General features: G+C 45.9%; 1 protein-coding gene across 1 annotated transcript in view; it reads left to right on the top strand.

Moving 5' to 3' along the window:
• SUN5 (Sad1 and UNC84 domain containing 5) overlaps positions 1-11,802 on the top strand; it is a 17,711-nt gene extending 5,909 nt beyond the window's left edge. Inside the window, 9 exon segments of the mRNA XM_081832280.1 lie at positions 2,164-2,213; positions 3,517-3,551; positions 4,153-4,261; positions 8,339-8,417; positions 9,262-9,377; positions 9,842-10,009; positions 10,507-10,593; positions 11,637-11,756; positions 11,758-11,802. Coding sequence (XP_081688406.1) covers positions 2,164-2,213; positions 3,517-3,551; positions 4,153-4,261; positions 8,339-8,417; positions 9,262-9,377; positions 9,842-10,009; positions 10,507-10,593; positions 11,637-11,756; positions 11,758-11,802 — 809 coding nt within the window.
• Positions 11,803-13,727: the final 1,925 nt, after the last annotated feature.

Genomic DNA, 13,727 nt, shown 5'->3' with positions numbered 1-13,727 from the left:
TTGGAGAAATGTCTATTCAGATCTTGGCCCATTTTTAAATTGGTTTGTCTTTTTATTATTGAGTTGTAAGGGTTTCTTATATAGTCTGGATACAAGTCCCTTATCAGAGATACAATTTGCAAGTATTTTCTCCCATTCTGTGGGTTGTCTTTTCACTTTCTTGATGGTTTCCTTTGTGACACAAATTTTTAAATTTTTTAAAAAAGATTTTATTTATGTGAGAGAGAGAGAGAGAGAAAGAGCACACAAGCTGAGGAAGAGGAGAGGAAGAGGAAGAAGCAGACTCCCCCCTGGAGAGCCCAATGGGGGACTCAATCCCAGCACCCTAGGATCATGACCTGAGCCCCAAGGCAGACACTTAACTGACTGAGCCACCCAGGTGTCCCAAATTTTTTAAATTTTGATGAAGTCCAATTTATCTATATTTTCTTTTGTCATATATGTGCTTTAATGTCAGATGCAAGAAACTATTGCCTAACCTAAAGCCATAAAGATTTACTCCCACTTTTACTTCCAAGATCTGTATAGTTTTAGCTCTTACATTTAGGTTTATGATCCATTTTTTAGTTAATTTTTGCATATGGTGTGAGGTAAGCGTCTAACTCCATTCTTTTGAATGTAGATATCCAGTTGTTCCATTTATTGAAAAGACTATTTTTTCCCTTATTGAATTGTCTGGCATCTTTATTGAAAATCAATTGATCATAAATGTGAGGGTTTATTTCTGGACTGTTAATTTTATTCCCTCGATCTATCTGTCTAGCTATTTGCCAGTACTACCCTGGATTGATTGCTATAACTTTGTAGTAAGTTTTGAAATCCAGAAGTTTGAGTTCTCCAACTTTGTTCTTTTTAAATTATTTTGGCAGTTATAGTCCTTTACATTTCCAAATGAATTTTAGGATCAATTTTTCCATTTCTTAAAAAAAGGCTACTAGGATTTTGAGAGAGATTGCATTGATTCATAGATGAATTTGGGGAGTAGTGTCACCTTAACAATATTAAGTTTTCCAATCCATGAACATGGGTTGTCTTTCCATTATTGACATATATCCCTATGTCTTCTTTAATTTCCTCCAATGATGTTTTGGTTTTTTCAGAGTGCAAGGTTTGGACTTCTCTTAAATTTATTCCAAGTATTTTATTTTTTGAGATGCTATTGTAAATGGAATTGTTTTCTTAATTTCATTTTCAGGTTGTTTATTGCTTGTGTTTAGAAATATAATTGATCTTCATATACTGATCTTGTATCCTGCAACCTTGCTAAATTCATTTATCACTTCTGACACTGGGCAAGACACCCAGTCTTAGATACTTTAGGATTCTGTGTGCAAGGTTATGTCATCTGCCTTTTATTTCTTTTTCTTGACTAATGGACCTGGCTAAAACCTTCAGGACAATGTTAAATAGAAATAGCAAGAGTAAGGGCACCTCGGTGGCTCAGTTGGTTAGGCATCTGCCTTCAGCTCAGTTCATGATCCCAGGGTCCTGGGATTGAGCCCCACATTGGGCTCCCTCCCCAAGCAGGGAGCCTGCTTCTCCCTCTCCCCCGCTTGTGCTCTCTCTCACTCTCTCTCAAATAAATAAATAAAATCTTAAAAAAAAAAAAAGGAAATAGCAAGAGTAGACATACTTGTCTTGTTCCTTATCTTAGGAAGAAAGCATCCAGTCTTTTATCATTAAGTATGTTATTGGCTGTGGGTTTTTCATAAATGGGCTTTATCAGATTGAGGGAGTTCCATTCTATTCCTAGTTGTTGATTGTTTTATCATGAACGATGAATAGGTTTTAAAGACTTTTAATAATGGCTTGAATGGTAGGGTTTCAGGCAGCACAGAGATCATAATATGCAGGGAAGACCATCTCATTTTCTTCTCTTCATCAATTCTCCCCAGTGGAATGAGGAGGGAGACGGGACATGGATTATTTGGTTTATGTGAGACACTTTGCATATATGATATCATTTGATCGTGAAGTGGATATTACTGTTATTCCCATTTTACAGAGGAGGAAATTTAGGTATAGAGAGATTAAATAAGTTCTTCCAAAGTTGCACAATGTTAGTGCCAAAGCTGGGATTTGAATCCAGATACCTTAATGCCAGAGCTTACACTTTTAACCTTTCATCTTACATGGCTTATTCTCATTCTCCTGGCCCCACAGGATTCTGGATGTTTTCTATGCACGTACCATCCAAAATGGAAGTCTGGCAGGTGAGTGTGTGTGCTCTTCAGGCCCCACCACTGACTAACCTCACCCCAACTAGGCAATGTTGCCTCCATCAGCTTCTCCTACTCTCACCACATCTGGACCCTGATCAGTTCCTGACTCATCCCAGCCCCAAATCTCTGCCTCTGCCATGCCACCCACCTGGAACCCATCTCTCCCACCAAAATGTGACTTTAAAAGACCAGATGCAATCATCCTTCTTCTTACAGAAGGACTCTCCTGTCACTCACTCCCGGAGGTTACCTATCTTTCCTTTGCCAAATCTTCCTCCTAAAGTGGGAGAGTGAGGATGGAACACAATTTTCTCTCTACGCAAGGTAGTTTGTTCTGCGCAAATGAAATGAGACCATTTGCTTTGTGGTTCCTGGGGAGAAAGGAGGAGGAAATCAGTGGCCAGAGATCCCTATCAGAGGACAGCAAAGAGTCTCAGAAGGGCTAAAGAGAAAGGGGATCTGAGGAGCTCTCCTCTTCTCTCCTTTTAGACTCCTTCATAACTTCAAGATCCAGCTAAAATGTCACTTCCCTCAGAAATTACAGGTGGAGGTGATGACATTCCCCTTTCCTCCCACAATTTTCTGTAATCATGAATGCAATCTTCTGTAATCATGACTATTTTCCCAACTGTATTGGGAGCTCTTGAAGACAGAGCCAGGTCTGATTCACTCCAGCGATGTCCACCTCAGGGCTGGGCACAGGGTTGTCACTATCAGTGTTGGTTGACTGGATGATCAGAAGGAAATGTGGAATGGAGGGAGAGTGGATTGGGCAATGGAAGTGATGGATGCAGGGATGTAGGGAAATGGCTGGGGGGATAGATGGACAGATGAATGGAAGATTGGATGGATGAGAAAATGGACAGATGAGAGGGCAGATGGGATATGCGGGTGGGTAAATGGATGGATGGATGGATGGATGGTTGATGAGAGGTTGGATAGATGGGAAAGTGAAAGGATTGATGAAAGGGTCAATATATAAGGTAAGTTAGATGGATAGGAGGGTGGATGGGTAAAGAAGGTTGGATAAATGGAAGAGTAGATGAGTGGGCAAGGGTGGTTGGATGGGATGGTGGATGGGTGGAAGGGTGGATGGATGTGGATGAATGGATTTAAAATGGAAGGTATATTGGATTTTGGATAGATGGTAGGTGAGTGAATGGATGGAAGAGTAAATGGGAAGGTGGATGAATGGATGGATTTATGGTTGTGGGAGAATGGATGGATAGAGTTCTATTGGACCCAGATTAGGGCATCTGAAAAAGATCCCTTGCTTTCCTCAATGCCCTACCAGGATGACAGCATAAATAGTCCACTGCAGAGCTTGAGGTAAGAAGAATCTGCTAAATAGTCTTATTATCACCTAAAAACCAGAATTATATCTAGGTCCTGTGATGTATTGGCTAAGAATGTGGGTTCTGCTGTCAGACCAACCTAGGTTTAAATCCCAGCTCCCATACTTCCTACATGGTTAAACTTTTGCAAGTTACTTCACCTCTCTGGGCCTTTGACTTCTCATTTATGAGACGAGGCATAACACCCACCTTGCTCTGGGTAATTATCAATATTAAAGAAGACGTAAACTGTCCTGAATAATTCCTGGCCTCAGTTTAGCACTCAGCAAATGGTAGCTGAGTAGAAATTTTAACCAACAAGATACCACCTGGTGGCAGCATCCTTAATTGCAAACAAAATACTCAGGAATATTTGGAAGAAGTAAGTTAAATTTAAAAATATTCCAAGTTAAGAGGAAGAGCATGAGTAATATTTTAGAGATAAGAACCTGCTGGATAGGGCCAGAGATGGGCCCAGGAGAGTGAGAAAATCTGAGGCTAATTCTTTGTGGGTTGACTGACAAAAGTAGAAGCTGAGGGTGACAATAGCAGCATCACAAATCAGTTGGTCCATGTTTTAACTCCTTCCTTGTAAGAATGTACCAGGAGAAGGTGCGGCATCACACTGGGGAAATCCAGGACCTCCGAGGTAACATGACCCAGCTCATCGCCAAGCTCCAGCTGATGGAAGCCATGTCAGACGAGGTGAGATCCTGGCCATTCTGCTCCCAAACATCTGACTTCTCTGTTTAATGCCTTTTTTCCTATTTCTCAAGTTTTATTAGAGCACATCCCCCAACAACTTCCTGGAAGAGAGTGAAATAGGAGGCTTATTAATTTGCTTAGAACTTGCACATTTGAAAATATCTTTATTTTACCCCTGCATTTGATTGATAGTTGGGCTGGGTATAGAATTCTAGATAGGAAAGTTTCCCCTAAAAATTTTGAAAGAATTCCACTATTATGTTCTAGTTATACTGTTGCTCTTGAGAAGTACAATAGTGTTATTATTGGTCCTTTGAGTATGATCTGTTTTTGGTTTTTTTTTTTCCTATCTCTGGGAGTTTGTAGGATGTTCTTTTTATTTCTGATGTTCTATATTTAACTTGCTTGGGGTGGGGTTGCTGAGGTTATTGGATCTATGGGTTGATGTTTTTCAATAGTTTTTTTAATTCCTTAGCTATTATTTCTTAAAATATTGTTTCCTTCCCGTTATCTATCTCCTCTCCTGGGACTCCAATTACATCTATGCTAGAATTTTAGAGTGTGTTCCACATAATTCCTATGCTATTACCTGGTATGTTTGATTTTCATTCTTTTTCTCTATGTGCTTAAGTTTTTGATGTTTTCTATTCACATTTCTTCAGGTTCACTAATGATTTTGTTTGTTTAGTTCTAGAATATACATTTGATTCTTTTTCATAAATTTTAATTCTGTGGTGAAATTCTCCAACATCTCATCTATGTTGTCCATTTTTTCTTTTATTTAACATTTTGTCATAGTTATTTTTAAATCCTTGTCTGCTAAATCCAATATTTGGATCATCTATGGTCTTTTTCTATTATCTGGTTTTCTTTGGAGTATCAGTCATATGGTCTTGTCTCTTCCTGTCCAGAAATTTTTTAGTGTTTTTCTGGACATTGTATACAAAAGAACTGTATGCTCCAGATAATTATAACTTCAACTAGAGAGAGTTCTCCCTTTTCTTTGTAAGGAAGATGAATACACTGATCACTTCTATGTAGATCTTCATTGAGCTGACTCAGACCTGGATTGCAATTTGTATAAGATTTAGTCAGAGGTTTCAGCTTAACCCTTCAATGTCCTGCCCATGCAGCTTCAAACTTTTGGTAGATGTCTTGATGGGAAAGACTGACCGTATGTCTGAGGCTTCTCAAGTCTCCAATTTTGTCTTCCAGCCCTGCATCAATGCAAAATCTCTGACCCCAGGGGTAACCTTCTCTGCCAGGGGCAAGCTTGGATTCTCAGCCTCTAATTGTGCCCATAATTGGTTTAGTGCCCTCAGGTGCAGCTAAAGCTTCTGAGTATTGATTCACCACTCCTCCTAGGGGAGTGGTTTTCAGAGTGTGGCCCCCATATCAGCAGCATCAGCATTACCCGGGAAAATATTAGAAATTCAAATCAATGGGCCCTCCTCAGACCTACTGAAGATGGAAGCCAACCATCTGTGTTTCAACAAGCCCTCCAAATGATTCTGTTATATACTAAGAAGATTTTTGTAGGGCTTTAATCTCTTGCTTATTTTGTTTTGAGGTCCCCTCACTGAAAGGGACTTGGTTTCCCAAGCGTTGTGAGACTGGGAAGTTTTACTCTGTCTTTCAGAAGTTTTCAAGGTAGTTCTTTAGCCCCTTCCATAGTTCTGGGTTTCAGTTAACATCTTATGGGGAAAACTGTTCAGGTTTGAGGCTCATCAAGTCTCCAATTTTATCTTTTTAGTCCTGTGTAACTATTAAAATCTTTGCTGCTTTCTCTTTCACCAGTAGCAGCCCTTGTTCAGCCTAAACCCACGTCTTCAGCTCATGCCCAGAATTATCAAATGCCCCCAGGGATTAAAATATTGTTAGCGTATTTCAGAATGGTTCTCTCCTCTCTATAATTTTAATCCCTGTGGTCCTCATTTCTCCCATAGCTTAGTGGTGGCTTTAAAATATGATTTAGTAAACTATATGGCCTTTCCTAGTTGTTTTTAGTCAGAGCATTGATCCTCTGTAACTTACTACATCTTACCTGGAGGCCCTACATCTCACCTTACATCTTAAATGTCATAATAATTTGCCTATCGGCTGGCTACCATTGGGGCCATTACGATCTGGAAACTCATGTCCTTTAGTCCTAAAAAGTGTTCTTTACTCATGTGATTAAATGGGTGTTTTCCCCCCAGCCATATTTGTTTTATTCTCATTTCTGAAGCTCCTTTTATTTGGATGTTAAATTCCTGAACTCATCCTCTGTTTTCTTCCATCTCTCCCTGTTTTCTTCTCTTTGTTTGTTCTGAAATTGAGAACATAATCTCAGCTTTATCTACCAAAACTTCTACTGGGTTTTTCATTTTTGTTAATATATTCTGAATTCCTAAGAATTTTCTTTTTTTCTCTCTGGGTGTTCCTTTTCATAGATTTCTATTCTTGTTTCATGGATGCAATATCTTTTCTTACCTTTTGGAGCTTAGGCAGGTCACCAAACTTTCTGAGTTTCCACATCAACAAAACAAATTATAATCACTGCCCTGTAACCCTGTGGCTAGTCTGGTTACTACTGCCACACAGCAAACTGCTCCAAAACTTGGTGGTGCTAAACAATCATTTTATTATGCTCAGAGATTCTGTGGGTCAGGGATTCAAATAGGATGCAGTGGGGATGGTTTGTCACTGCTCCACAATGCCTGAGGCCTCACCTGGGAAGACTTGAAGGCTGGGGTGACTTGGCAACTGTATCTGGACCCATCTGGAAGCATCTTCACTCACATGTCTAGAAGTTGATATTGGTTATCAGCTGGGAACTCAGGGCTGTTGACTAAAGCACTCATACATGTGTTCTCAGTGTTGTGTGGGCTTCCTCACAGCATGGTAGCTGGCTTCCAAGAGTGAGCATCCCCAGAGAACCAAGTAGAGCTGTACCGCCTTTTAGGCTTAGCCCAGAAGTCACACGGCATCACCTCTGCCAGAGCCACAGGCCCACCCAGACTGATGGGAGGGAACTTTAGCCCCACCTCTCAACAGACAGAGTATCAAAGTCATATTGAAAGAAAGGTGTGTTACAGGAGACTTTGTTATGGCCATTGTGGGGAAATACAATCTGCCACAGTTTTGAAGAGTCTAATAAAAATAACAGCCAGCATTTACTGAGCACCAACTGTGCTAAGTGCTTTGCAGTCTTTATCTGGCAGGAGAGTGTAGTAGCTAAGAGCCCAAACACTGGAACCAAACTGCCTGGCTCTGCCTCTTACCAGCTGTGTGACCTTGCACACGTTACCTTTTGTGCCTTAATATTCTTATCTTTAAAATAGGGGTGATCATAGCACATGCCTCCTAGGGTTGATGTGAGGGGAAAAGAGTGAACATACGTAACACTGAGGACGGTCCTGGCACACAGTAGTCGTACAAGTCCCTGGCTCTAATCTGCACAGCAGCCAGAGGGGGACATGATTATCGTCCCCATGGTACAGACAAGAAGGCCAAGAATCAGGGGCGCCCGGGTGGCTCAGTCATTGAGCGTCTGCCTTCGGCTCGGGTCATGATCCCAGGGTCCTGGGATCGAGCCCCACATCGGGCTCCCTGCTCGGTGGGAAGCCTGCTTCTCCCTCTCCCACTCCCCCTGCTTGTGTTCCCTCTCTCGCTGTCTCTCTCTATCAAATACATAAATAAAATCTTCAAAAAAAAACAAAAGAAGGCCAAGATTCAGAGGGGCGGTAACTAGCCCAAAGCCCCACAGCAGTAAAAGTTTGTCTGACTCCAGACCCCCTGCCTCTTCACTTCACTAAGAGTCCTGTCCCAAGTGGGACACCCTGTCATGGTGCACGTGGAAGCACTGAGGAAACCCAGTGGGGAGGGGGGTAGGTATGGCTCTGTGTCACCTGGGCCTCCTCACCATGGGGTGACTGGGTGGTCTTGTGCCAGGACCAGCCACGGTCTCCACAGGCAGGGGTAAACAGTTAAGGACAAGAGAGTTCCTGCAGTCACCTGTCACTTGGTGTGAACACACGTGTGGACGTGACCTGACAGAACACATCAGCACACAGCCTGTGTTTTCTGCCTCCTCAGGAAAAAATTGCCCAGAAAATAATGAAGATGATACAAGGAGATTTTATTGAAAAGCCAGACTTTGCCCTAAAATCTATAGGTAAGTGACTCCCCCTCACCCCCCACCCCCCACACCGCAACAATCTGCCCGCATCAAGTTTCCCCAGAAACTCTTCAGAGGATGGATTTCAGTTCTGGTCTGGTGCACTCTCTGCCGCCAGGAAGTTCATGGTCAGAGCTAACCTCTGCCCCCACAGATGGTTCTCTTGTTACAATTTTCTTTTGTCTCAAAAGGGGGGCCTGAGGCAGGGAGAGAAGGCCCCCCATGACCCCTCTACCCACCCACCATCCTCCAGACCCAGAGGCCAGCTGAGCCGCACCTGCCCCACGTCAGGGAGAACAATTGCAGGTGGGAATCAGTGCTGTGGAAAACCAGAGCAGGTGGCTGGGAGAGAGGGGACCCAGGCAGAGGGGGGTGCGGGAGGACGTTTGAGTTGAGACCTGGCCAGGAGAGAAAAGTATTCCCGACCCAGGGGAGCCCCAGTGAAGGTACCCCTGTGGGGACGCAGCAGGAGCACGCGGGGTGGGGGGCAGGCGGAAGGAGGCGAGGCAGGGCGGGCAGGGTGGACGGGCCCAGACCCAAGGGCATGTGGGGTCAGAGGGCATTGGCTTAAGCTCTCAGGGCAGGAGTGCCCTCCTCTGTACAATAGGCCTAACAATAGCCATCGGAATAATGAGGAGGCTGTCATCAATGAGGCTCTGAGGGAAGGACTCCTTTGCTCCTCACAGCAACCCCAGGAGGTGAATGTTAGCATTCCTATTGTTGCTGCTCTTCTTACTCCCATTTCCCAGAGAACACTGGAGTCCAGGGAGGGCCAGTGACTCACCCAAAGCGCTCGCCTGGCGCACAGTCAGCGCCCAACCAGACCCTCCCTCCCATACAGGGGCCTCCATCGACTTTGAGCAAACGTCAGCCACGTACAACCACGACAAGGCTCGCTCCTACTGGAACTGGATCCGGCTGTGGAACTATGCGCAGCCCCCGGACGTGATCCTCGAGGCAGGGGTGCTGGGGGGACGAGGAGAGGGTGGCAGGGGTGTGGTCAGGGTTCTGGGAGCAGGACCTGGAAGTGGACACTGGGGGTGTGCGCAAAGGGAGTGGGTCCCTGGGGTAGGGGGAGAGGTAGGAACACGAGACAGAGATGGGGCAGGGGCAGGGAAGGGACAGCCTGCTTCAGCACTGGAAGGGGCCCGCCACCCACGCCTCAAGACTTGAGGGTCAAGGAACCCTCACGGCCCCAAGCAGGCTCCTGTCCTCCCTGTGCCGGGCTGAGCGGAAGGCTCATTCTTGCTGCCGGCAGTCAGGGGAGCTTCCTGGAGTTGGTGGCGCTTGACCTAAGCTTTGTAGATGGAAGGATCTGGCTCATCCAGGAAGCAAAGAGATCTAGGTGAGCCAGGGTGGGACGAGGAATTCACCTTCACCCACCCACCCAGCATGGCCCCCATTGCACCTGCCCCTTCCAGCCCAACATGACGCCTGGCAACTGCTGGGCCTTCTCCGGGGACCGAGGTCAGGTGACCATCCGACTGGCCCAGAAGGTCTACCTGTCCAACCTGACACTGCAGCACATCCCCAAGACCATCTCACTGTCGGGCAGCCTGGACACTGCTCCCAAGGACTTCGTCATTTACGTGAGCATGCCCCAGCAGGGAGCAAGGCTTGGCTAAGGGGACAGCCTCATATGGTGGGACTCTGGGCACTCCGTCTGCACAACCCACCAGGCTAGAGGGGTTGGCTGAGGCTTTGTCAAGGCTGAGGGTGACTAGGTTCGGAGCTGATCACAGCCTTTGAGGATGGGAGATAAGCAGCTACTTTATTTCAAGCCAAGCTTTTCAGAGCCCAGTTTGGTCTTCAGAGACCATTGACAAGGAAACTGAGGTCCAGAAAAGGGTCAGGGTAACACCCAAATCCTACAAGTCCGTGACGGAGTTAGAAGAGGACCCTCAGGCTTTTGATTCCCAGTCGAGTGCTCTTTCTTATCCATTATTCTGTGCTGCAGTGGAATGATGCCCAAAGAGGTAGGGAGTTCCCCATGCCGGGAGGTATGCAAGTCTCAGCTGGAGAGGGGCAGCACCCTCTGAAGGCTCTACCCATACCTGATACTTTCTCCTTGGTTCTGATTCTACAGGGCATGGAAGGCTCTCCCAGGGAGGAGGTGTTCCTGGGGGCATTTCAGTTTCAGCCGGAAAACATCATTCAGATGTTCCAGCTCCAGGTACCGGAGAAAAGCTGCCCATGTGGAGCACATACTGAATGTACATCATGTGCAGGGCTTTCCCCAGGGAACCCCATTTCGTCCCCCCAGTAGCCTCGGGTGTGTAAAACTGTCACTAGCCCACTTGACAAGTGAGGAAACTGAGGCTCAGAGCATGGAGCCACTGCCCAGGGCAAAAAGTGGGACCCCGAGGAGATCCATCCAGCTTCTAGCAATACATCGTTCCCCTGACCTGCCCCGGAGTCCACCTGCTGCAGTTCCTCCAGGGACAGCAGATGTGAAACAGGAGGGGCCTGCTGGGCCACGGTTGCTGGCTTCCAACTTAGCGTCTCCATCCTGGGAGACCCCGTTATCAGCTCCTGACCCAATGGAGACCTGAAGGGGCGGAAGTTGGGAACAGAAGCGGGACACGAGGGGTAGCTGGTAGAATGGCCTTGAGACTCAGGCTGACACTGACCCAAACCCCGACCCCACAAATCTGCGTGATCTTGGGCCATTCCCTTCCTCTCTAGGCCTCAGGTTCCCCTTTGTAATTCCCTGGGAGGTTCAAAGCATCCAGTGAGATCTCAAAGGCCAAGGCCCCAGCTTTTGCACTGGGCTCCATCCCTTCTCGGGGGGCAAAAAGGGGAGGAGGCAGCACTCACTGAACGTCTACCAAGTGGCAGGCCAGCTAGCTCCAGGATCTTGTTTCATGCCCACAGCAAACCTGGGAAGCAGATATTAACCCTCCCATCTTACAGAGGGGGGAAACTGAAGCCCCAAGGGGGGGGCAGTGATTTGCCCTGGGGTCCCACAGCCATATGTACCAGGGCCCCAAGGCTGGGACACTTTCTCAATCACAGTATATCCGTCCTTCTGGCCTCAGCACCTTCCATCCCAGCCCCTGAGTATCAATTTCTTGTGTGGCTTCAGGACAGTCCATTCTCCTATCTGAGCCTCAGTTTTCCCACCTGTGAAATGGGAGGCTTCCTTTCTACTCCCAAACACCCTTCTGGAAAGGCAGAGTGGAAGCCAATGGCTCCATGTCTGTGAGTCTCTTGCAGAACCAGCCTGTCCGAGCTTTTGGGGCTGTCAAGGTGAAGATATCGAGCAACTGGGGGAACCCACGCTTCACTTGCCTGTACCGAGTGCGTGTGCACGGCTCTGTGACCCCACCTAGAATGCCCTAGAGAGCAGTCGAACTAGAGCCCCTACCCCAAGAGAGATTAAAGTTTATTCTTCACAGCTCAGCCCAAGTCTGAGTGTCTTTTGGCTCCAAAGAGTGAGGGTGGGCTAACATGTGATGTCTGAGGCCACGGTTAGCAATTCTCCACCATGTCCCGAGTGTCCAGGCCCCCTCACAATAGCCCCACGAGGCCCCATGTCACAGATGGGGACAGTGAAGTCTCCGAGCAAAACCTCGCCAGAGGTCACAGCTCACAGATGCTGCACCAGGAGCTAAAGCTAGGCAGTCTCACGCCTGTACGTAAGCCATCGCCCTGGCTTCAGGTCACGCTCCGCCCTGACCCAGCTGTGACCGTGGGCAAGGCCCAGCCCGCCCAGGGCCTCGGTGTCCCCCTCTGTACAACGGAACAAGATTGTGGCTCTTGTATCAGATGAGGTGGGGGATGAGAAGTCCCACCTTGTCCACCACAGAGTGTTTCATCACACAGACCATCGACTGTGTGGTATTAGGACACACACCCTCTCTGGACCTCACTTTTTCCAGTTATCACATGTCTATTCCATGTTGTGCCTCCAAAAATGATAAGTAAACAAAGTAAAAAGGCAACCCACAGAATGGGAGAAAATATTTGCAAATCATATATCTGATAAAGGATTCCTATCCAGAATATATAAAGACTCCTAAAACTCAACCCCCACCACCACAACAAAAACAATTCAAAAATGGGCAAAAGACTTGAATAGACATTTCTCTTAAGAAATATACAAATGGGGGCGCCTGGGTCACTCAGTCCATTAAGCGTCTGCCTTCGGCTCAGGTCGTGATCCCAGCGTCCTGGGATCGAGCCCCACGTCGGGCTCCCTGCTCAGTGGAGAGCCTGCTTCTCCCTCTCCCTCTGCCCCTCTCTCATGCCCTCTCGCTCTATTTCAAATAAATAGAATCTTTTAAGACAAACTGTGGTTGCCAAATACATTTAAGAAAAAGAAATATACAAATGGCCAGTAAGCACAGTGAAGATCACTAATCACTAGAGAAAAGCAAATCAAAACTCCAGGGAGATACCTCCTCACACCCATTAGGATGGCTACTATAAAAAAAAAACAAAATAAGAGTTGATGAGGAGGTGGAGAAATCAGAACCCTGTGCGCTGCTGGTGGGCACGTAAAATGACAGAGCCACAGTGGAAAATAGCATGGTGGTTCCTCAAAATATTAAAACTAGAATTGCAGTCCGATCCAGCAATCCCACATCTGGGTACATGCCCACAAGAACTGGAAGCAATAGCTAGAACGTGGAAGCAACCCGCGTGTCTGACAACAGGTGAACAAACGAACAAAATATGACAGGGACACACAATGGAATATTGTTCAGTTGGAAAAGGAAGGAAATTCTGCAATTGGCTCCAACATGGATGAACCTGGAGGACATTATGCTAAATGAAATAAGGCAGTCACAGAAAGACAAACACGGTATGATTCCACTTATATGAGCTACTGAGGGTGGTCAAATTCAGAGACAGGAAGTAGACTTGTTACCAAGGGCTGGGGGCAGGGGAGAATGGGGAGCTAAAGGTTTAATTATAGACAGTTTCAGTTCTACAAAACGGAACGAGCTATGGAGATGGCGGGTGGTGATGGTTGCACATGATTATGAATATAGTTAATACCACTGAACTGCAAACTTTAAAATAGTTAAGATGGTAAATTTTATGTTATATGTATTTTACCACAATAAAAATTTGCAAAAAAAAAAAAGCAATAAAATACCTTAAATCCTTTCATGGAGACAATTTGGGATACTTTAGAAATGTAAGAAAATCCTATAAATTACGATAGCACATTCCATCATTACTGTGTACTATTAGAAAGGCAGATGTAAATTTTTTGAAGTTTCTCTTCCCTAAAGCAGTCGCTCATTTTGCATGCATAATCTGTGCCTTAGCTGAGTCCCACCTGTTTAGTATTTACTC

The sequence above is a fragment of the Leptonychotes weddellii genome, chromosome 10, assembly GCF_054177405.1.
Source record: "Leptonychotes weddellii isolate Sample4059 chromosome 10, ASM5417740v2, whole genome shotgun sequence".
NCBI classification, from domain to species: domain Eukaryota; kingdom Metazoa; phylum Chordata; class Mammalia; order Carnivora; family Phocidae; genus Leptonychotes; species Leptonychotes weddellii.
The sequence above is the reverse complement of the archived record's forward strand: the minus strand, read 5'-3'. Positions and strand labels throughout refer to the sequence as shown.